Source organism: Macrobrachium rosenbergii, chromosome 6, assembly GCF_040412425.1.
Source record: "Macrobrachium rosenbergii isolate ZJJX-2024 chromosome 6, ASM4041242v1, whole genome shotgun sequence".
NCBI classification, from domain to species: Eukaryota; Metazoa; Arthropoda; class Malacostraca; order Decapoda; family Palaemonidae; genus Macrobrachium; species Macrobrachium rosenbergii.
In genome coordinates, this window is record NC_089746.1 from 61,315,412 (window position 1) to 61,341,231 (window position 25,820).

The 25,820-nt window shown below is 33.6% G+C and overlaps 1 protein-coding gene across 1 annotated transcript in view; it reads right to left on the reverse strand.

Annotated features, from left to right (window-relative positions):
* Positions 1–480: 480 nt before the first annotated feature.
* The window catches only part of LOC136839638 (protein amalgam-like), a 39,196-nt gene continuing 13,856 nt past the window's right edge, over positions 481–25,820 (reverse strand). The window contains exons 2-6 of the mRNA XM_067105950.1: positions 7,615–7,760; positions 5,981–6,191; positions 4,387–4,521; positions 2,635–2,814; positions 481–1,281 (exon numbers count right to left, since the gene is read on the reverse strand). Coding sequence (XP_066962051.1) covers positions 1,049–1,281; positions 2,635–2,814; positions 4,387–4,521; positions 5,981–6,191; positions 7,615–7,760 — 905 coding nt within the window. The 3' untranslated portion in view covers positions 481–1,048. The remainder of the gene's footprint in view (positions 1,282–2,634; positions 2,815–4,386; positions 4,522–5,980; positions 6,192–7,614; positions 7,761–25,820) is intronic.

The following is a 25,820-nucleotide window of genomic DNA, read 5'->3' on the forward strand; positions in this document are numbered from 1 at the left end:
CTGATCTAATTTTTCTGAAGCTGAATACGTTCATTTAAAAGCCATACTGTCCAGTTTTACCCCTCATGTGTCATAGCCATCTAAGACATGGTAAGTGATATTACGTCTTTTGTTGCAGGTTATATATATATATATATATATATATATATATATATATATATATATATATATATATATATATATATATATATATATATATATATATATATATATATATATATATATATATATACATATGTATGTATATATATAGTTAGTTATATATAATGGTTGCGTATGTCTGTATAATTGTATGTAAGTACGTAGATGTGTTTGTGTGTGTATAGATAGGCAGATAAATAGACAGTACTTGAATAAAGAAAGTCTAACAAGCAACAGTTGCACCTGAAGTCAGTCTTTGTAGCTATATGGTCATATTTGTATACATTTTTAGTAATAACTTATCTTTAATTTCACTTTAAAAACCTCAGTATTTTTCACTACCTTTAAAAACACTCAATATTGTAAATTGTATTCATCGTTATGTTTGTTAATCCATAGTTTTATTTCGTTTTTATTGATGCTGCCTCGGTTCTATAGAATTTTCTTCTGTGTATTCTTTGTTAAAAGACTCTGGTATTTTAGCCGTCCAGTTAAGGTGAATACCCTATAACAACATTGTCATTTAGCCTCCTTAATAACTATTGTATCGTATAAATTATTCAAAACTCAGTCAGTCTTGGTCATGAAATTTGTTTTACATTTTATAATCATCAAAGAACATGATTTACCTATACATTGCAAAATAAACTTAGTTCAACAGTGGAAAAGGTCCCTAAGATGAAGAATTCAGTTAAATGATTCAGTAACTGGAAACAAACTGTTTGATTGTATTCGAATTTGACACAGAAAACCGCAATCGCCAAGAAATATCTCAGTAAATTACACTTTCTTTTTTGGACAGTAAAAGATGAACAGAAAACAATGACTGAATGTAACAACAGTTCTCGTTCAGAACAGATAATTATCGTACATCTTTTGAAGACAAATGTCGCGCCGGGATATGACGTCATGGCGACAACTCACTGCGAATGCCGGGATTCCTCGGAAAGTTTACTTTGCTAAAACTGAGGTGGAAAACGAGAGTCGTAAAGACCTGCACGAAATAAACAATGCTTATGGGGAGATGGAGAGAGGCGAAAGACAATAACAAACACGAAGACGCAGATGATGCAGTGGAGGAGGAACCAGTGGGAGAACCGCTCGGCTGGACGTCGCCCTGCATGGCAGCAGGGATTTCGTCTGCAAAGAAAAAATTGTTGGTGTTATGATTATTTACATAATTTTTTAGCAAATAATGTTCATAATATGGTGTGGGGAAATTTGGAAAAACAAAATTTGAAAACAAAGCTTAGGAAGTTTGGAAGCTGAGGGAAAACAAGCGCAAAGTAACGGGAGAAAACATGACATGCGGAGGGCAGCTCGGCACTGCAAAGGCCTTCAGTAGTACCTATAGTTTGCCGCGCAGGACGCACTCATTGGGTCCTCCCCTCCCTCCCACCCCCCTTCCCTTCCTTACACCCCGTCCCCACTCTTTCTTGGAGAAAGTTATGATAATCTCATGCCATGTCGAAGTATATTGCCCTCCCCCTCCCCACCCAACCCCTCTCCGGAAGAGAAAGCCCAAGTCAATATCGCTAAGAGGATACTTTTATTTGCTGCACGGGAGAAAATGCAGGGAGATAAGGATATTCTGAGAGAGAGAGAGAGAGAGAGAGAGAGAGAGAGAGAGAGAGAGAGAGAGAGAGAGAGAGATAAAACCCATGTAATCAGGCAGTTACTGATTCCGTGAGGAAAGCCTACAACACATGTATTTAGTATCCATACTTCCTGGTTACTAATTAATTATAAAAAGAGTAATTACACGTAATCCATGATCTCCCAATGCAAGGTTTGTTGATCCACAAATAAAGAAAAATTAATTAAAAGACTAAAAATGAGAAGACAAATGTGCACGTAACGAGAACTTTTAAGTTTATAGGCAACCTTCAGGTTAACATCAGATAGGTAACCGAAACAGTAGTCCCGGCCCATATCATATTGAATTAAAAGTATATTGAAAATTTATATTTTGTAAACCGGTTCTGATGGAGCCTTATGCTGCTGATTATAATGAACAAGACACCAAGTAAAATGGGATTTGAGGAAATCTTGATACGAATTTAGTGCAGTTAGAGAGCCCAAATCATGTTTAGTATTATATATATATATATATATATATTATATATATATATATATATATATATATATATATATATATATATATATATATATATATATATACATATGTATATATGTATATATATATATATATATATATATATATATATATATATATGTATATATATATATATATATATATATATATATATATATATACATATGTATATATATATATATATATATATATATATATATATATATATATATATATATATATATATATATATATATATATATATATATATATATATATACACACACACACAAACGTAAAATGCAAATACATTATTTTAATACGTTCAACAGCATTTGAGTGGAAAGTTATGATTAAACAAGAAATTCAGGCAACTGAACCGACCAACTCTTTCTCACCATCTAAGAGATGAACGGTAATTGAGGCTGGAATGGCATCTCTCGGAGAGCAGGTGTACACTCCAGCATCCCGCCAGGTGGCATTGGCAACCAGGAGCCAACTGTATCCGGTCATGCGGTCTGTTATGAGTTGGATTCCTCCGCGCATGCCCGAGTTCACTTCTTCAACTTTGCTTTTCCCTGGAAAAATTTTTTAAGGTTCTCTTAGTGTAGACCAAAAGGATTCCTAATCTTGAACGGTAATTAAAAGGAAAAAGAATTGTGAGGCAAATTAATGTACGTTCGTTTATATACATCACTTAAAAATCATCACGCTTTTATATAAAACTTTGTGAAGGTCTTTGATCCTTCGGGCATATCTAGTATAAATCTGGAACAAACACCCATGATTAGAGAAATTAACTATGATGAAGCAAAGAGTAAGAGTTCAGAAACCACCAAAAATAGACCTTAAATACGATATCTTTAAGGCATTTCTCCTGATAAACTGGGGACCAAGAAAACATAGCGCCTTCTCCCCCTCCACAAACAAGAAGTTAGGAGAACCTGAAAACTCAGCTACACAGAATTTCGTTTTTTTTTTTCTAAATTCTTGTATTTTTACAAACCTATGTTACGACATGTGGGTTGTCGAGATCATGATTACAAATTAGTTTTCTATATAACTATGCCGTCAAAAAAGAAATTAATATAACTGTGCCGACAAAAAAGAAATTAAATTTCTTGCTATAATAATCTGTCGATTGACTAGTGTAATGAGTAATAGAAATATTCTCGTCTGTATATTTGAAGTTGGGCTTTAAAATCAGCCTAGAAATGTAGAGTTGTTAGCTGTCAGGTAACAAAATACTAATTTTAAACTAATTTGATCAAGGAAATTTGGAACTGAATCATTGCGTTAATATTTTCGATAAACCGCTATCAAATAATGGCAAGACTCGTGGTCGGAAAAATCAATAAGCACGTTTCCACGAAGCAATAGTAGTTATAATATTAGCAACGAGGAACCTTGACTGCTTCTATAAAAACCTTCCATTCCGTTCGTTCCTTGCCCCATCTCAGGCGAACAACACAGATACATAATCGAAAAGAAAAGAGAACGGAGGGAGAAAAACAACGGACCTACCGGCGAGGCAGTTCTGTCCGTGAGTGTGTTTGTTTGTCCCGCAAAAACAATCTCTGCCCAACGAGGAAACTTCGCCACGGCAGATGCTTCAGTTTAGAGCCATTTATGACACCCAGGCACAAAACTCTCCGAACCACAATTGCGACTTTTTTTTTTTTTTTTTTTCTGGCCTCGAGATTGTGTCATGTGAGAGAGAGAGAGAGAGAGAGAGAGAGGGCTCGTCCTGCTAATCCCCCAAAACCGAAAATGAGAGAATCCCTTCTTAGAAGTAAAATTAGCAGAAGACTATATTCCCGAGCGAAACGAACCAGTTCGGCCCAAATACTTGCGAAAAGAACTGAAGGTGTTCACTTTTTTCCGCTTTAATGGAATGATTTATAAAATAAGTAATACGTAAAACTTCTTTATATGTACATATACTATATGTATGTATGTATGTACATACTTATACAGGTATATATATTTTCTATAAAATATATATATTTTCTATAAAATATATATATATATATATATATATATATATATATATATATATATATATATACACACACATATACATATAGGACAGTATACTATGAAAAATTCAGGCAACACTGTTCTATTCTCATATCATTATTGTTCCTTACCCAGTTTAGGCATTGCATGATACCAGGTGACGGGTGCCGTCTCGATGGTGGCACCTGTGATGACGCAAGTGATGTTAATGTCACTTCCTGTCTTCATGAAAACTTCGCCTAAGCCCTGGATGGTTGCACGTGGCTCTGCCGAAAAAAAGTATATATATTTATATACACTGTATATACCCACACACACACACACACACACACACACATATATATATTTATATATATATATATATATATATATATATATATATATATATATAAACATATATACATACATACATACATACATACATATACACTAATAAGTGGTATCCCATAGCAGTAGCCTAGTAGTCAACGGCTTTAAATAACTTGCAGATTAACAAAAGTTCGCCAATCCCCTTCACACAGTGCACCGCTCAATGAAAGTATCGGAAACACTTGCGCTCACTGGATATTAAGACCTTCCATTCCCACACATGTCCTAAGCCATCCATCATACAATTTACGGTTTTCTTCTCATCTTAATTTTTGTTCAACAGTCCATCATTATCTCGGAATCAACAAACCAGTTGAAAACACTCCATGTTATCCTTTGCAATACGTATTTGTTGTATCTCACTCTCGCCCCTTCGTTCCTTCTTATTTCATATGTGCCACACATCAAGAATGTGCCCAATGCTGTCCTGTCGTTCCTTTCATCCCTATTCAACAACTTCACTTCATTTCCATAAAGGATGAAGAGCTCAAAAGTCCCTGCATGCATCTCACCCTTTACTGCCATAAAGCACTCGCCTTCCCTTCCAGATATATAACAGGGGTGCAGATATCTTACTTGTCGCACTTATTCTGTGATTCAGATCTTCTGCCGTCCATTTTTTTTTTTTTTTTTTTTGAGCAAAGTACCCTAAGATTTCAACTAGTCCTTCTTTATCAACTGATGTTACACTCTCCCATTATTAGAATATATTATCAAGTGAAAACGAATAGATCGGAAACATGAGTGGGATTGTGCCCATAATCCGGAGATGTGAAATAACGCCGTCAGCTAATTAACTAATATTTATGCTAAGAATGTTATGCTTGTCATACCACTTTCAAAGGACAAATCCTGATTAAGAATCGTTTTCATAAATTTATATTTCTTACAGAAACTGATGCTCACAATTTTCCTTTGTTATAAAATTATGTATATCTGGCGTCTTAATTAGCCAGAGAATTGCTTCACTTCACAAAATTAAGTTTTATAAAAATGTATTTCCTAAGCATTTAGTTGTATTACATGAACTTAGCTGAGATGTCATGAAGTCAGTCTAACTTGCAAAAACGCTTCACAACTTTTTCATACCTAAAATCAAGAATAATAGAATTGACTCTTGAACCGTAACTGTAAAATGTTGTACTTACGTAAACCTGAAAAAGTCCCTATTCAAAAGCACTTATTTTTATGTGCAGAAATGATTTTATTCCATTGGTTTGATCTCATCTAAACTTGTTTAATTGCATTTTAAATTCCTTTGACGCAGTAATTCCTGGTCATTTAACGTGAAAATCCCTATCATAAAAATAAATTAACTGCCAAGAGAAGATTTCAAAAGAGCACTAATCAACTTGCCTACGACGGCGAGAGTAAATTTCTTGAAGATTTTAGGTTGAGTAGACACCTGGCACTCGTATACCCCAGAGTCATTAACCTGTGGATTGTCCACCTGCAGAATCCAGTAGGGAGACGTGGGAAGGTGGATCGCTCGGAACCTGGAGTCTGTTGTGTAAGTGAAGGAGTCTGTAGTCAAGACATGAAGATCACGTCTCCGAATCCAAGACACCTGTTGGAAGGAGGAGGTTGGAAAATGCAATTAATGTCCGAGACTAAGGTAAACCTCCTTCTAGTTTCTCTCTCTTGATGTATATATATATATATATATATATATATATATATATATATATATATATATATGTATATATATATATGTATATATATATATATATATATATATATATATATATATATATATATATATATATATATATATATATATATATATATTTATATATATATATATATATATATATATATATACATATATATATATAATTATATATATACACATATATATTTATATATATATAATATATATATATATATATATATATATATATATATATATATATATATATATATATATATATATATATATATATATATATATATATATATATATATATATATATATATATATAAAATCAACTAGATAGACAAACATTTATATTTATTTGTTTATTTGTTTACTTACATTTGGTACTGATACACACGGGACTTTTTTTTATACGCAGATATATTAAGCCATGTATTAAATACCTCTTACTCTCCTAATCACCTGACCTTGGAAATAATGTACATCTTTAAGGACGCATGCCTGACAAGTGTATCTACCTGGCTAAGGTTCAATTCTCAGCCATTTGGCTTCAATACATAAGAAACAGCTATCAACGAAGATATATGTTGATCTAGATTGTGGTGTATTGTTATTATTAATCAGTTATTGACGAAAGTGTTTACAGTGATGTACAGATATATAGGCTACAATGTATAAATGTTACAATAATAGAACCATCCCGAATCACATTCTAGTATTATACAAATGCAACATTTATTTGAGCAAATATTCCTTTAAAGCAAAATACAAATAATAACACTAAGAGCATTTATTTCTGTTTACCTCATTTCATTTATTTCATTCATTTACTTCATAATTAAATACATTTGTTGAGACAAGTTTGGAATATCTTCACTGTCATATATATATATATATATATATTATATATATATATATATATATATATATATATATATATATATATATATATATATATATATATATATATATATATATATATATATATATATATATATATATATATATATATATATATATATATATATTAGTTACACTATCTTATCAGCCGGCAATGCTAGGTAAAGTTTTCACTTTCTCTCTTGTATGAAATTTTTTTTATATAACTTTTAACGTCTTCTTCAAGGAAAATATTACCTATCCTGAAATGCTATGTTATAAATCCGAGGAATTTAAAAAAAATAAATAAATACCCTTTAAGTAATCCAAACAAAGCCCACTAAAAATTATTATTCCGTAAGTAATACCTTAGAACCAATTCCACTGTTTAACAAAAAAAAAAAAAAATCAAGCGAAATGAATATTGAAATGGGTTTCATTTTCTGGATCTCACCTGTCTGTCACCGAGGCTTCGTACGCCGCAGGTGAGATTAGCAGCATTCCCTACGGCTGTCTTGATATGCGCGGGCGTCTCCAGGAAGTACGGGCACCCGGTACAGTGGGTGGGTGACGGAGGGTTTGTTGGCATGTGGGCGTCCCCTGCAGGAGTAAGAAGATTTTTGGGTTACGCAATTTCATTGTGATCTCGAGGTTTTTGTAAAGTTATAAAGTTCTTCAACCTATACCTGTTTATATTCTTATTTCTTTGCTAATTTTCTATAATTTTCATGTGGAATTTGCATCGCAGCATATAACAGTAATCTAGTTCGTAAGGGATTAGATCCTTCTGAGTGACGTAATTGTTTCTAAGCATACCAGACCTTTTATGAAGGAAACCAGGTAAAGGAACACTAAACATTACCAAAAGAAACATCTCCAAACATAAACAAAACGACAATACGAATTTAGCTTCTGGCCTTGTCGGTGTCCACCAAACATGCACAGACACTCATAACCTCCTATCTTCCCTGGAATGGTACGTTTGGAGATCATGGGTTCTCTAAAACAGTAACCTGTTGCTTTCTTGACGTGGTCTGGAAACAATGTAACAAAATCTGATGTTCAGGTTTTATTCTTTTTGATTTTTTACGCGGCTTCATTATCCAGTTGTATTGTTGCACTATTTTCAGAGGTGGAATGACCTTGGTGTCAAGCCTCATAAGCTCATTGGATAACTGCCGTAAATTAGGGATTCAAAGGTAATTTAGTGGATCATTTCATATTCCGTTGCGCTTTTCAAAACAGTATATCGTTTTACAAACTGTCTTTGATGACAACCGCCATTAAACAGATTCCTATTTTTTCATCGATAGAGAATGTTTAATTTGATGATTATCGTATTAAATGGGGCACGGAACGATGAAGGTCTTTATTGTCATGGTAACTGGTAGCATTAAATATCCCGACTCATGAAATGATAAGGGAGGGTACTATATTGAAATAGATGTGAAGGGATTATGAAATATTAAACATCACTGTTTTATATTTTATATCATATAAGTAGCAAAAAGATTTAGTATACGTACACTACTACTGAGGCCCATATAAAAGTTGTTGGGATAGTATTCGATAACGTAACATAGAAATCGTATAGACTGCAGGGCATCATTTAATTTTCAATAGCGTATTCGGTATATTTATTGTGAATGTAGAGAAAATATGTAGGTCAAAGCCAATAACAATAGCTGAGAGCAATATATAACGTGCTATTACTTTTGGCAAACTAAATTAATTTAAAGCTGATTGGCTTACCGGAGGCTGCTAATAGTTTAACAGTGGTAAAGCATGTCCCGGAGTTAAAAAAAAAAAAAAAAGAGTTTATCAACGGAATTCACGTATATAAATCAGGCTAGCCAATAAAAGTCAGATATTCGTTAGATTTCTGAACACCTCCAAATAAACAATGGAGCACCAGTTTAAAAGCAGTTTTAATTAAAGCAAAAGTTCAGTTGCAGACATTTTTTGTGACAGTACTAACGATATGAATGTTTCCAAACGTTTTCATCTTTTATCTTAAACGTTTCGCTCTGCATTTCGTCTTACGCTTTTGCATGTATTAAAGACAAGGTCTACATGAAAATTTCTTCACTAAATTTGTTATTATTATTATTATTATTATTATTATTATTATTATTATTATTATTATTATTATTACTTCTGGCAGCAGTAGTGTAAGCAATAGTGGTAGCACTGGCAGTTGTGCTACTAGTAAATATTATTGTGTGATAAAGGTAGTTATAAGTTATGGAAAACACACCGATAACGCTATCAGAATACGTAAATAAGAGAATGTTTTGCCCAGTAATGTACATGCTCAGTGCCAACTGACACAAACTCCACTACAAAGGAACAACAAAATGCATGTGAACACAAAGACATCAAAAGGAATCTTTTGATTAAAAATAAAACCGAGAAAATACCAGAAAAGAATAAAGAATTTTCAGATCGTTTTACGGTCCAAAATCAAAGACATTTTCGCGAGCTAAGAGTCTAGGATGTAAAAAAAGTTTAAGGTAAAGGGAGTGAGAGGGGCACTTAACACACTTACCAAGTGCAATAAGGCGATAAGTGATTCTTAAAAGGTCAATCGAGAACAGCTATGTCAAGACTGGGAGTGAATTAGTACTAAAAATGGCAGTAATTTTTTTTTTTTTTTTTTTTTGCTGCAAGGCTTCCGAATAAATGTAATCAGTGTAAGTGGAGGAAAATTTTATGGCACCGAATTCTCCATTGCCTGAATTATTGCGTGTGTGCGTGTGTGTGTGTGTGTGTGTGAGAGAGAGAGAGAGAGAGAGAGAGAGAGAGAGAGAGAGATTACCCGATTCTGGTGTAATTTTTTCCTTGAATTGACATGTGTTAGATCGCATGATTTTTTTTATATCTACGTATATATGTTAGGTATGAAAGGCCGTATGTAATAATACTGTTTGTTTAGCAAGGATTATATGATAATATTCACAATAAAATTATTGGAATAAAGTTTTTTTGTCTTCTCGTTCAGCACAATAATAATGAAAATCAATTGCAATTAATACCCATACATTAATGTACAACTTTTTTTTCTCCAGCTCGCCCATATCAGGCAAAGAATGTCTGTTTTTTATTTATTTTGTCTGGCCATTCGTTAGGCTATGGCAACGACGTAGTAAAATGAAACTTGAATAAGTGTAAGAACTAAAACCCACAAAGATTTTATGTTAAAGTAAGCATTATATAGGTTGATCAATAAATGCATATTCGCCAAATTGTTACTGCAAAAACCACTCTCTGCGCCGCTTAATTATAATAGTTTGGTTGAGTTTATTAACTCTAAAAAGTATACAATGGACGAGAGTGACAGTTTTTGATTGGTTTTGTTTTGTTGATTATCTACAGAAAACTTTTTAATCAACTTTGAAATTGAAATGACTTTGTTTCAGTGTGAGTTGACCGATTAGATTATGAACAGGCATGCGGTAATTAGAGCGACCTTAAGAGCAGTTAGGAGAAAATGATTTTGATTGATAAGTAAAACCTTTGAACAACTTTATTCATTTTCAGGCTTCGCTTTAAACGAATCAGAAAGGAAACGTGGAAGTCGAGAACAATTATGATTGCATGCCTATGCTTGCACGCACATCTCTCTCTCTGTCTCTCACAAACGCACACACACACACACACACACACACATATATATATATATATATATATTCAACAATAATCTGACTCACATCAATTGAAAGATGTGAGTCAGAAATTTATATATATATATATATATATATATATATATATATATATATATATATATATATATATATAATATATATACAATCTGACTCACATCAATTGAAAGATGTGAGTCACAAATTTATAGATATATATATATAAATATATATATATATATATATATATATATATATATATATATGTGTGTGTGTGTATATATATATATATATATATATATATATATATATATATATATATATATATATATATATATATATATATATGTGTGTGTGTGTGTGTGTGTGTGTTGTGTGTATGTATATATATGTGTGTATGTGCGTGTAATCCATTGATAGTCATCTTGCAATCTTGCGGGAAACGTTGAGAAGACTGGGTATTAAAGTTGTGCAAGTATTTTCATTTCACTTAACCATTTTCTTTTTCAGAACAAGAGTGAAATTGCTCTATTTTAAAGGTCATTCTGCGCTTAAACTCACCCGTTTTTACAGAGAATCTTCAGACTACATGGTTTCAAAACTTAAGGCCGCTCATAAAAGTTATTTTTTTAGTTTTCTGTAAAAGAAAGGTATTGAGATGGCTTTGTCTGTCCGTCCACACTTTTTTGTAAGTCCTCAGATCTTTTAAACTATTGAGGCTAGAGGGCTGCAAATTGGTTTGTTGGTCATCCACCCTCCAATCATCAATCATACCAGATTACAGTCCTCTAGCCTCAGTAGTTTTTATTTTATTTAAGGTCAAGTTTAGCCATGGCTCGTGCGTCTGGCAGCGCTTTCCGTAGGCGTCGCCGACGCACCTTCACTTGACCTCATCTGGGGAGCAACTGTGCACTAGAGAATCGTATCTGAGAGTTTCGTACAGCATTATACGCTGTACAGGAAACTCGATTGCGCCGAAGAAGCTTCGGCTAATTTTTTACTTGTTTTTATATAGTACGGCCATATCTCTTCTTATTTTAGTAATGACTGTATGTTTTTTTTATGATGGAGAATACCTTATTCATAAGAATCACGGTTGAACCGTGTCGGTGAATTCTCCTGTTTCGTGTCGTTGCCTACCGTTTGTCTTAACTCTAGTTTATAATATTTGGCTGCATATGATCTTAATAACAATGAGCGGAAATTTGAATAAACGTGGTACAAGTCAGAGACACGTGATTAACTTGATAAAGAACGAACATGACTGAAAATGAAAAACTTGATATCCGAAATTGAAATTCTTGTTTGTATCGCTTAAATTAATTGAGTCTTTATTTCTCATTTCTTAAAAGGAAACCATACTCTACATTCGAAAGAGAATCACATTCTCTCTCTCTCTCTCTCTCTCTCTCTCTCTCCGCATGAGAAGAACCCTCCCTAGACCGGAGCTGTCTGAAGCAACCTACCACCATTCTTGTCTCAAATGGGATTTGTGAGTCTATCTGTTCCACTTTACTGAGATAAAGGATAGGCCACAGACTGAATCCAATAATATTTTTTCTCCCTTTGCTGTCGCTCCGTTTATTGGAAACTGTTTAGGTGTAGAGAAATACTTCGGACTGAATTAAAGTGTTTGAGAATTTCTGAATTATTCAAGTTCCCAAGAACCTAAACGTATTTAGGTCTACAAAACAGCTCCGATTGAAATTCTAGTTCTTTTAGATCCTTCACTGATTTGAAGTTTTTCACTTTATTTATAGTAGTTCGGCTTCGTTATATTTAATCGGGATAATCGATATTTATTTGCCATTCTTATTTAAATTATATTACATTATCTTTGAAAATTACTTTTGACTGTCTAAATGTGGGATTTATTTTTTTCATGCGCCATTTAAATTACGACGATTTTTGTTTGTAGCATTTCAGATGTACATTTCGCAAGGAAAATATCACTTCAAGTATGTTTTGACAACAGAAAATAGATTGAAAGGAAGCATGTGTTTATTTGTTGGGATGCTCGCAAGTTTATTTTGACTCTTGTAAGTGTGAAATGTATTTTTTATGCACTAGCTTCTATGATTTTGCATTAAGAGTTTTATACCGTTATCACTTTTGTTTCATAGGTCAAGATTTTATGAGATAATTCTCAGTTATATATATTATATATATATATATATATATATATATATATATATATATATATATATATATTTATATATATATATATATATATATATATATATATATATATATATATATATATATATATATATATATATATAGATAGATATATATGAAATATATATATATATATATATATATATAGATATATATATATATATATATATATATATATATATATATATATATATATATATATATATATATATATTAGGAATAATCAACACACAGTCACGTGTGGAACAGAAATAAATTTCTGTGATGTGAGTCAGAAATTTATATATATATCGAACCTGAGAGACCTGGGTTCGATCCCGACGTGAGTCAGAAATTTATTTCTGTTCCACACGTGATTGTGTGTTGATGATTTCTATATACGCGTAGGTATTTATATATTATTCTCTTTAGTAAGGTAGGTGTCCTAAACTAAAGAGTAAGCTTCAATTACTAATCTTATTCGGTGAATTTCATTGCTCCATATTTTCAGGCAGTTCTCAATATATCCTTCGTGAATTCCTATTCGCTTCAATTTCGCTTCCACTCCGCGTCCATTCGTTTTGAAAACAATTTCAATCGCCTGTATCCAACACGGCATGAGAGCAACTTATTGTTCGCGCTGAATGAATATGAAAGATACACTAAAGTTGCGTTCGGAAGATCTTCGCCTTCTGAATTTTCCTCCCGGTGAAATTTATTTGTATGTGCAGCAATTCGAGGAAAAGATTTCCTTAATAGAACAGCAAATTTTGTAATCTGAGAAACAGTAGTGTGAAGGTTTTACAAAATTTGATTAGAGAGAGTATATGATTTAGTAAAAGAACACTTACGTCAGTTCATGTGATGAAGATATATATAATATATATATATATATATATATATATATATATATATATATATATATATATATATGTATATATATATATATGTATATGTATGTATATATGTATATATATATACATACATCTGTATATTTGCATACATATATGCATATATATATATATATATATATATATATATATATATATATATATATATATATATATATATATATATATATATATATATATATATAATATACCATCATAATCTCTTCTGACGCAAAGGGCAGTCATGTAGTTGCGTCTTCCCTTTTATCTGGTTCCCACAGGTGTCTAGATGACGCCAGCACGCACTGTTCTCCCTTGAATGATGAGAAGGACATGTCCAAACCATCCCCAACTCTCCTTCATCATCATAACATCTACCAATAGAAATTTTGCATGGTATCATTTCTCCTCCATTCTACCATCTCACTCCATGCTCTTCTTCTTGAAGGTTTTTTCTCAAAGCAACAAAACCTTTTATAGTATCATCTTCCCGCCATGATTCATGTCCATAGAACATTACACATCCTACTATACTAATGGTTAGTTGGAGTAGCCATATTTTTTACATATATGTATTTAATAACTGGAGTTTTGTTTGCGAATTCGTAGTAGATAAAGCCAGTATATTCCTTTTTATTTTAATGTTGAATATGATAATCTAATGATAATACTGATAATATGGTAATTTCAGTGAACGCTCTCCTATAATTGATTTTAACTGGTAAAAGTACAATTATTACGTTACTATTTTACGTTTGTAATATTTGAATATTTTTTCATTTTCGTGCCACACACACACACACACACACACACACACACACACACACACACACACACACACACACACATATATATATATATATATATATATATATATATATATATATAGTTAAAGGACCTCATTCAAACTGGATGGTATCAAATGGAGTATTTATTCAGATCATGTGGACTGTTTGTCCAAGAAAGCTTGTAACTTTTTCTGAATAAATACTCCATTTGATACCATCCACTTTGAATGAGGTCCTTTTAGTAATTCTACTAATGCACAGAACAATTGTGTAATTGATAAAGTTAATATATATATATATATATATATATATATATATATATATATATATATATATATATATATATATAATATATGTATGCATATATATATATACATATATATGTGTGTCTCTGTCTGTGTATGTCTCTGTGTGTTATGTGTGTATTTGTATATACGTAAATATAATATAATTTAGTACATTGTGAGTCCTAAACAAATTAGTAATTCCTGCAATTACTGATATTATTTAAGGTTTTTCTTGTATTTTGCTGAGATGGTTAGAAATATATCATCCGAAATCTAGATTCTCTGCAATTTCACTTCCACTTTGCATCAGTTCGGTCGGAAACCAATTGCAAGCATCATACGTATCCAGCATTGCATAAGAGCAACTTGTATTTCGCGCCGAATAAACATGAAAGATGCGCTATAAAATCATAGTTGGAAGGAGACCCTCCTCATTTGAGTTTCCGAACATTGACTTCTATTGCTATGTACAGTAATTCGAGGAACGGATTTCATTAAAATAACAGGTAAATTTATGAGTTTGTGAAATGATGCTATCAGACATATAAGTAACTTGATTTATGAGAGTACATGACTTACCTTACTAAAAGAGCACAATTATCAGTTCATGTATAACGAATATGTATAATATCCTTATTTTCATCATCAACATCATTATCGTTGTGATGCCCGTAGGATCCCAGCTGACACCATCACTCACTATTCTTCCTTGAGTGATGCGAGGGATTTATTTAAGCCACCTCCATCTCCCCTTCAGTATTCTAACACGCACCAAAGGAACTTCTGTAAATTTCCTTATACGTTGTTTTTCACTCTATCCTGCAATATAACTTACTGTTCTTCTCCATTCTTTATTCTCAAGATCCATTTATAAAATCATTGTTATGCTATGATTCATGCTTATACAACATTACACGTCTTACTAAACTAATGTTTATTTGGAGTGGCTATATTTATGATAAATATTTGTCACAAGTATCGTTGAGCACTTACAGTATATGAAGCCAGGATATGCCTTAATGTGATATGTCAGTAGGTTAATATTATCAACAGAGAAAGGGAAGCGATGTTCAATAGCTGCAAATAAATTGTACGGTTGAACTAACGTGCTCTCGGGGTCCTTACACCGTAGCCGCGGCCAGCAAGTCCAAATGCTTCATTATCGTCCCCTGGAGACCTGTCATTAAGACATCTTACGTAGTGATGACTGTTTAGGTTACCAGGCCATGATAACGAAACCCTCAGATTTGTTTGTCATTTAGAAGAGACTATTCTCTAACGGTTCATATTCTGTTTTTGCCAAAAGCTTTTGACGTAATGTCTTTTATTTAAAAGGGATTGACCTGTAATTGCAATGTTTGTTTTATTGTTCAGTGTGACGAGTAAATTTAATGACAGTATTAATATGGTAACGTCAGTTCAATTTTCTTTTCTTATAATTATACTTAAATGGATAAAGGTAGCATGTATTTCCTTTCGTAACATTTAAATCTCATTTTATTTTTGTGGGCACAAACACAAACACATTGTGTGTGTGTGTGTATGTGTATATGTATGTGTATGTGTGTGAGCGTGTTTTTTTTTTTTTTGGGGGCAGAGTTTTCTCTTTCACAATTTTTGTTGTAGGCAATCGCCTTTGTGGCGTTGACGTCTTTGATAATGACTTTTTCATATTTTCTCAATTCTGCTGTCAGTCTTTCTTCTAAATTTTGGATAAGGACACACAGTCGGGGTGTGGTTTCCATTTCGCCTGTGTTGCAGGCTTTGTCAAGCAAGAACCAAGACACAATAACATCTTCAATTCTATTTATAGCTCCAAGAAGATGGCAGATTGGGGTTGGGGGGTTGCTATTAAATTTATTTACAATGCTAAGTTTACTAGGGGTGGGTAATTATTTACATTATATCTTTACATAATATGTTATTACATAGTGTAACTACATTATTGTATTAGTTTGACATTCTACGTCTGCTTCTTTTATTGCTAATAAAATTATTGATTTTTTAGTCTGTGGTGTTTGGACTTGGCCTGTTTTAGCGATGACCTTGACTCTGCCTGCTGTCCCTGGGACGGGGAGAGGGTAGGACTCGATTTCCTTCAATCTGGACGTTTACGGTTTACTTGTTCGTTGTTATACACACAGCTTCTGTTATTTATCATTTTTGTATTTTATTCTGATGTTGTCTGTCATTTCTTGTAACGATGGTTTCCTGTCGTGCTTGTCTGTGTAGTGTTGAATGATGGCTGCATGTTTCTGTGCACAGTTAATCTTCGTCTAAGTGCAGTTGATGTCCTGCCGATGTAGCTTTCACTGGAGGCCCTGTATCCCTCGTAGAGGCAAATAAATTCATAAACCACATTGGTAGTCATTTCCTTCGGTGAGTCCATAGGTGCTTTTTTTCATGACAAGGGATGCCAGTAGGTTGGGCTTGCAATATACCCGTATGTTCATGTCGGTGTAGCGGGCTCGTGGCTTGACTCCCTTCGCAATAATTTTTTTCGTTGTATTGTTGTTGCAGTAGTCTGTAATATATTGTATTTTGTTGTTCTACCCTTCACAAAATTTTCTGGCTGTCGTTGTTGTATTCGTTGTTAAAAGTAGTCTGGTAATATATTGTTATCTGTTACCCTCTTTACTTGTTAAGTTGTTCTGTTGCATTGTTTTGTTGGTAGAAGCGGTCAAAAAACCTGCGTATTTCTGATTGTATCATTTTATCTTCAAGTCCGTTGTTGCATTCTGTCCAGCTCCCCATGTGTCGCTTTCCACGTGGTACAGTGGGCGAAGGCCCAACTCACATATGATCCGACTATTGGCCGTTTATATGCCTCGGGGCACTCGCCTCTCCCCTTAAGGTCTATGTATTGTAAATAAAAATAATGGCAACCCCGATCCCAAACTGCCATCTTCTTGGAGCTATTAATAGAATGGAGGACGTTATTGTGCCATAGTTCTTAAATGGAAACCACACCCCGAATGTGTCCTTAAACAGTATCAAAGAAGTCAATGCCACAATGGTAATCACTGAAAAAAATACATATATATATACTGTACAGTAAAAAATACATATATATATATATATATATATATATATATATATATATATATATATATATATATATATATATATATATATATATATACTATACATATATTTATATATGTATATACATACACACACACACACACATATATATATATATATATATATATATATATATATATATATATATATATATATATATACATGTGTGTGTGCATTAATATCTTTTCCTCTTTGCTTTGGCCCTAGGGTTTAAATTGACTTACCTCTAAGTTTATCTAGTGTATTGCAAAATGCAATGAACTTTCTCTTCTGACAGAGTTTTCTGTTCACCTGCAGTTTTCGCTTTAGAGACGGGAATTCAACATTTAACCAGACGTTTTCCATATTACATAATATATCTTCAAAAGCTCGCAAATAGTTACCTGTTTAATTATTGACTGTACAAATCCGGCTCCCACGCAGCTGCGTAGGCCATCCATTATTCATAACATTTTAATCCAAGTCTGACAGAGCAAACAAAATAATTAGACCTAATAAAAATCACTGAAAGAGTAGGGGTGAGTTGAAACATAAATACGGGGAAGGAAGTTTGGAACGTACAAAAGTTCCGAGAGAGGCAGCGGTCCATAAAGTTCTTCGGTGGAGAAGAGGGATTCGGCGTTGCACGATGTATAATGGCATCTAATGCCTTAAGATTATGCTTTATCAGGTGGCTAAGCCTTCGTGTTGTTTGATCTTCATTTTCAGCTCTTGGGGCTTTGCCGCTTTGCATATGTGTACACGCTTGAAACGCTCGAATACATTAGAGAGAGAGAGAGAGAGAGAGAGAGAGAGAGTTTATATATGTGAGAGACAGACAGACAGTACGTGAGTGTGAAACCCCTTCCTATTTGGTCTTAAGCTGTTGATTTTTCAAATTGTCAACTCGTTTTTATTATTTTTTATTATTATTATTATTATTATTATTATTATTATTATTATTATTATTATTGCAAGTGATAGTTGCATCAGCTGCATTCAGTTTACATAGAGCCTTCTCTATGTTTCTGGTAATTGCTTTTTCAGCAATATTTGTTTAGCAGTATTTGTTCGTCAGTATTTGGGGAGGTAAACAGTTACAAATTGGAGCAGTTTTATTTGAGAAGAATACGCTGTAACATCCAGAGTATCTACGCTGATCACTGAAGCACCGTATATATATCGTTCATTGAGGTTATGAAGAAGAAAAACTCCACGGAGGATGGATAACATATTTCATTTACCAACTTAGTTATTCCGAACTACCCCAGTTGGCAACTATGTATAATCCTTTCCGAAGAATGACAAACATCGGCGAGGAAAATAGTTTCAAACTGGGGTAGTTTTATTCAGGAAGAATACGCTGTAACAGCTACAGAGCAACTACGCTGGTGACTGAAATGTGTCGGTTACAGGCAGAATGTAGCACCCTGAAAAAATCAGTATTAGAAATATAGAGAAAATTCTACCCACACTGACTGCATAGCTGATGCAGGTATCACTTTCAGCACTATATGCTTGAAAGTTGGTCTTCTCCCTGCATTTATTATTATTATTATTATTATTATTATTATTATTATTATTATTTCGTCACAATTTTATCAGGTCTTTAGGCATGGGGCTTTACATTTTTATGAGAACATTTTTAAAATCTCCACTCGAGTTGTCATTTTTCGGCTTGATTTATCAACAAATGGTATATAATGTCAAAATATAATCGGAAGGCCTTGAAATGAATTGGACGTCTATTGATTATTGATTGATTGATGATGAAATTTAGGTCTTGAAGACCAAGTGCCGGAACCCATCAGGATTATTCAGCAGCCACATTTCCATACTCCCTCCTTGTCAATTGCAATAAAGTTGACGTACAATAGCAGTGTTTAGAAGGTATATAAATAAGTCAGTGACTATGTATATACATGGCCACTGACCTACGTTTCCGTCCTCATAACATCATGTGAGAATAATTATCATTGATAATTACGGAATACGAAAGCCCGAAAAATGACATTTTTCAATTGCCTAGTAAAGTTAGAGCTCAGTTATTTGGTGCCTTATGCTTATTATTAATCAGATAATCCAGTTCACTCCGGAAAACTGAATTGGACAGTTTTTGAGTAAGATGAATGGCAGCTGTTTGATGTCACCATCATTTGAAGGAAGGAGGGGGCCATTTTTTTAAAAAATTGTTTACAGATTCAATTCATCATGAAAAGTCAGAAAATCTGAGTCTTGAATATAAAGCCTAGAAATAGGAAACGAATGATTCACTTGCTCTCATAGGTGTTGTGATTTGTATATATGTATATGTGTGTGTATATATATATATATATATATATATATATATATATATATATATATATATATATGTATGTATGTATGTATATATATATATATATATATATATATATATATATATATATATATATATATATATATATTTTTTTTTAAATATATGTATATAACAACAGGACCAAAGGAGCCATCTTTTATCACTTTGCAAACGAAAACAGCGATATATGGTGAAACAGTTTTTACGGAGCACTAAAATCATCTGTTTCCTTTATGTATTGCCCTCTGCATGATGCTTTAAAGCACCAAATGAGTCCAAATCAGCAAAGGATATCGGATGTGAGCACCGGCAGAGGACACTGCACGACCTTCCCATTAATCTTACAAAACACAAACAAGAAAATGTCAGCAGTCAGGAACTCCCAAGCAATTACATCGCAGCGACTCACGTGGGTTTCCTTTTATGAGAGAGATCTATAGAGATAGGAAACATTTCCATTCGCTTGCTATATCGAACTCTAACTTTTAGTAATTCGTTTGCCGAACCTACTGAAGAAGTCTAAAATACTTATACAATAAAAAATAATGTTGGAACAACTTTTTATATCCATATCATTTGTTTCTGTGTGCGTTTTATACATGTACATTAATATTTTTATACGCATAAACAGAAAAGTATAAGTACTGAGATGTTTTTGAAATGGAAAAATTGCGATTAATAAAAAAATCACAATGAATGAGTGTAACTCTGAACGTTTTAGCTGATGGCATTTATTTCTAATATATACATACTTGTTTACAAGATATTTACATTTTTCTTCAACATTTTGCTTGACTTAATAAAGTGGACGTAACTGAAATACATTTCACTTCGTGTGCCCCAAAAGGTGAAGCGAAATTTAAGGCAAATTCTTTAAACTTTCGACACGAAGAACCTCTTTTGTTCCGATATTTATGTGTCCGTTTATACCACACCGAGGGGCCAATTTTACGAGCGCGCACACACTCCATAAATTGGCTCAAGTTGAAAAGTTCCCACTTTTATTAGATAGTGAGGGGTAAATACTGCGGAGGACAGTCATTAAATTCATTTATAATTCACTGGCTGTTCCTTGAATTCGGCTCCTCCTGAAATTCATGACTCGGCAGTTTTGATATTCCACTAAAGGCAGATGCTTTATGAAGGCAAGGGATCTAGGTCAACATGCACTTTGCAAACTGATAATCGGAACGTCTTTCCAATAGTTTAATCATATATTTGCTACTATTTGAGAACCAGATGACGCAAAGAGTCTTTTCAGCGCAGATCAGTTGCCTTCTTCGAGTAGAAATTAAAGTGAATGATTTGTCTCGTTGTTGTCAGCGAGTCTTTAGCAATGTTTTGCAACTTATTCACCAACGGTTCTCGACATGGTTAACGATTTTCCAAAGTGTGGAATAAATCTCCTTTATTACTAGTACGTAGTGGAGTTATTCTTATTATTATCATCATTAATGTGCTCATATTCATATGAAACGTTCACAGGCTTTATTACGAGACGAAATTAATAATTTTTAAGATACATATGAGGACCATTATTTCTATTTTGGTTAAAAGAGCATTCAGCACCCGTTGAAGATTATACGCTCCATTTCCCTACACAAATTGCCATGTTCTGCCCTTTCAGACTAGTACAATTTTTCATATATGTATGTATGTGTGTATGTAATCATACATATATATATATATATATATATATATATATATATATATATATATATATATATATATATATATATATATATATATGTGTGTGTGTGTGTGTTCAAATGTATAATACTTTTCAAATATATAATACTTACCAAAGACTATTTTATGATGCGGATAATGAACCATGACAATCCATGGTCAGGTCATGGGACTACCAACCTCATCCCACGAAAATATCAGTTAATTTGAATCGAACCATTAACACAAATTCGGACATCAGACATTATACAATTCCCTTCAAGCCATCATTTTAAAGAAAAACAAGATTTTTCTCAAATACTATCAGCCAAGGACTTTAATAGAGACGAATTCCCCTTCTTTATATGTTCATTTTGTAATATCAAAATGGCTGTCTTCTTGTATATATATATATATATATATATATATATATATATATATATATATATATATATATATATATATATATATATATATATATATATATATATATATATATATATATATACACATATGTGTGTATATATATGTGTGTGTGTGTCATTAACTTCGCATATTACATTTTAATATTTCATATATGAGTCACATATAACCCGATAACATCCAGCTCAACTTGCTTAAGAAATATGTAACACCCAAAGAGAATTATATTTAACAAGCTTTCCTACCTTTAACCTGGCTGTGAACCTATGACTTTTGTGGTTTGGAACCAGCGTGACAGTGACTTACACGTTCTCAGCCATTGACACTTACCCATTTTCCCATCCAGAGATTTACAATTACATAATTACTTTTCATTCACTTTTATAAAGAACACTTTTTGCTTCAATGTCTCATATCCAAATCCTTTGGTAAATTTCCGCCTCATCGATATATACCACTTTCTCAACTACTTGCTCCTGCCTCCTTCCATCCCATTTAACAGATGGGAGGCTGGAACATAATTTCCAGCTTTTCTTAAGAAGTGCAAAAGTTTTCATATGATTTTCCCAGGTCCATCTAACTATGAATCTATGCAGATTGCAGTCCCACGGATATTTACACACGCTCACTTGTTTAAAAGCGAAATATGGCTGTTGAATGTAAGGGAAGGATAAGTGGTAAAACTATTAACATCAGTTGCTAGCGTTGTAGATTTCAGATGGGATGCAAAATAGGTAAACGTTAAGCCCCAGTCGCACGGGGCTTATGCCTAGCTCCCGACCACGTGTGACCTCCGAAACCGGCGACCAATGGGCGATCATGAGTCCTTTTTGAGGTGGGCGACCACTGTGTAGCTAGTCTGCCACTGGTCTGCAGTTGGGCTGCCACTGTTCAGGGCCATCAGAAAACTAGTTGCTTATTACTCAAATGCTAAGCGCCCCCAGGTCGAATACTAGGCACCAGCCAGTCGTACTACGTTGGCGACCATCACTTCTTTGACTAGTCACACATCACCACTACACAGTCATTGATGGTCTTTGACAGTCGTTGATGGTTTCCGCTGGGTGGAGAGTTGTGGCCCACTAACCACCAAGGAAGTCGGCGACCACCACGTTATTGTGTACATAATTCCTTGTTGTGCAGTCGACCACACAGTGCCGCCACGTTCTGGCAAATAAACATCACAAGGATGTCAGTTCTCATCGCACCCAAATTCCCGTAGGAGTCTAGTGCCATTAGTGCACCTTATATGGTTCACTGTAGGCATTACTTAAGGTTATTTGCAGCATGCCTTCGGCCCCTAACTGCAACCGCTTTCGTTCCTTTTACTGTACCTCATTTCATATTCTCTTTCTTCCATCTTATTTTCCACCCTCTCCTAACAGCTGATTCATAGTGCAACTGCGAAGGGTTTTCCTCCTGTTAAACCTTTCAGACCTTTTATTGTCAATTTCTGTTTCAGCACTGAATGACATCATAGGTCCCAGTGCTTGGCCTTTGGCCTAAATTCTGTATTCGGTTCAATTCATTGCCCCCAACAAATATATGTTCTGTTACGACTAGCAGCACAACAAGAGCATGCAATTGCCTTGGTCGTTCTCATCCATCATAGACAAAAATTCCAGTTGTGACTGGAGCTACCTGGGAGGTGGGTAATCAGCATTGCAACCACTGGCAACCACTCTTGCGACTGCTGAAAACCAGTGAGGACTGGTGCCAGCCAGTGGGGAGTCGTAGCCTTCTAGCGACTAACCAATATCCCATCAGGAGCCTGATCAGTCGCCCATTGTAGCAATGACAGGTACTCGGCCATCAGTTGCAAATTGGTTAGTCACCGGTTACTGACCAGTACACAAACACCCACTGCTTGCCAACTATTGGCAAATCAGTCACCAGCTGATGGCAGACAACTCACTGGCCAACAGCAAGTACCAAATCGGTCGCCAAGAGGAATTAGATACAGCATGGAATTGCTCCTTGCAACCAAATGGGTTGTATGGAGGTCAGCGACATTCGACAGCTTCTTGTATGGACAACGGAAACCTCCAACAATAATTTTGGTGCCTGTGGTTGCGATTGGTCGGGAGTTGGTCGTAAGCCCATTGTGGCTTGGGCTTCAAGAAACTACCTGGTAAATGGCAGCGTGTTAAGAAATAGGTTAAGTTTTTCAAGTGGATTGGTCACGTGGAGAAAATGAAACGCGAAAGTATATCAGTGTGTATATAAATTCTGAAGTATTGGTAGGAGTCAGGAGAGGAAAAGACAAGTTGTCTGGCCGGTTTAGATTAAGTCAGCCTCATGCCATCACGGTCTCTAACGCAGTAGAGGCCTGTTGGTGATGCTAAGATGCTGAAGTCAGTAAAAGGCCTAGTATGGACCTTTTGACTCTGTCTAACCAATCGAGACGAAAAAACAAGAAGTGTTTGGTATGTGCAGTGTAGAGAGATTATAAACCGGTTACTGACGAGCCTTTTAATTAGGTATATGACTGCGTCTAAGTTTCTTGACCGAGAGTTGATCCCTTTTAAGTGATATACAAGGCGATGTTTGTTACATTTTCCTCTGAAACCTCTTTTTAGGCAACGAAACGGACATTTAGAGACACAAACACACACACACACACATATATATATGTGTATATGTATACACACATGTATAAGTGTATGTATACATATACATATACATAATATATATATATATATATTATATATATATATATATATATATATATATATATATATAGTGTATGTATATATATATATATATATATATATATATATATATATATATATATATATATATATATATATATATATATGAAGAGAGAGAGAGAGAGGTAAAATTTAACAATCCCTTTGTTAATGTGATTATAAGAGCACATGTTATTTTAAATATGTATACCTATAATTGGAAAATTATACAACTCAGCTGAGTCCTCAGACGTTTCCCTGTATAATTTATCAATCTCAGTATCTCACCACTCAGCTAATTACCCACCCAGTTTCTCGTTGCTGGAAAACCTTCATTGTTTAGACTAAATCCAATTCCTTCCGGTTAATTAGTTAAGCCTGGTACCCTATTATCTCACTACATGCCAATGCTAATCTTTTAATGGCTAATAATTGTCTTCCAATTGGAAATATTAATCCCCAACGTTATCTCAATTTCTCTCTAGTTTGGCTGTAGATAATTGCTTTGTGTCTGGTGTTCGCAAAGGTAACCTTTACTTATTTTTTTATTTATTTATTTATTTATTTGTTTGTTTAGTATGATGTTTTGTATAGATTTGATAAAATGATATATTTTAGAGAAAACTATCAAGATTGAAGCCTAATTCATCACACCGCTGCCAGCTGCTGCTTAAGTAGAAACATACTGACGTTTAAGGAAATTTAAAAGGCAGATCTG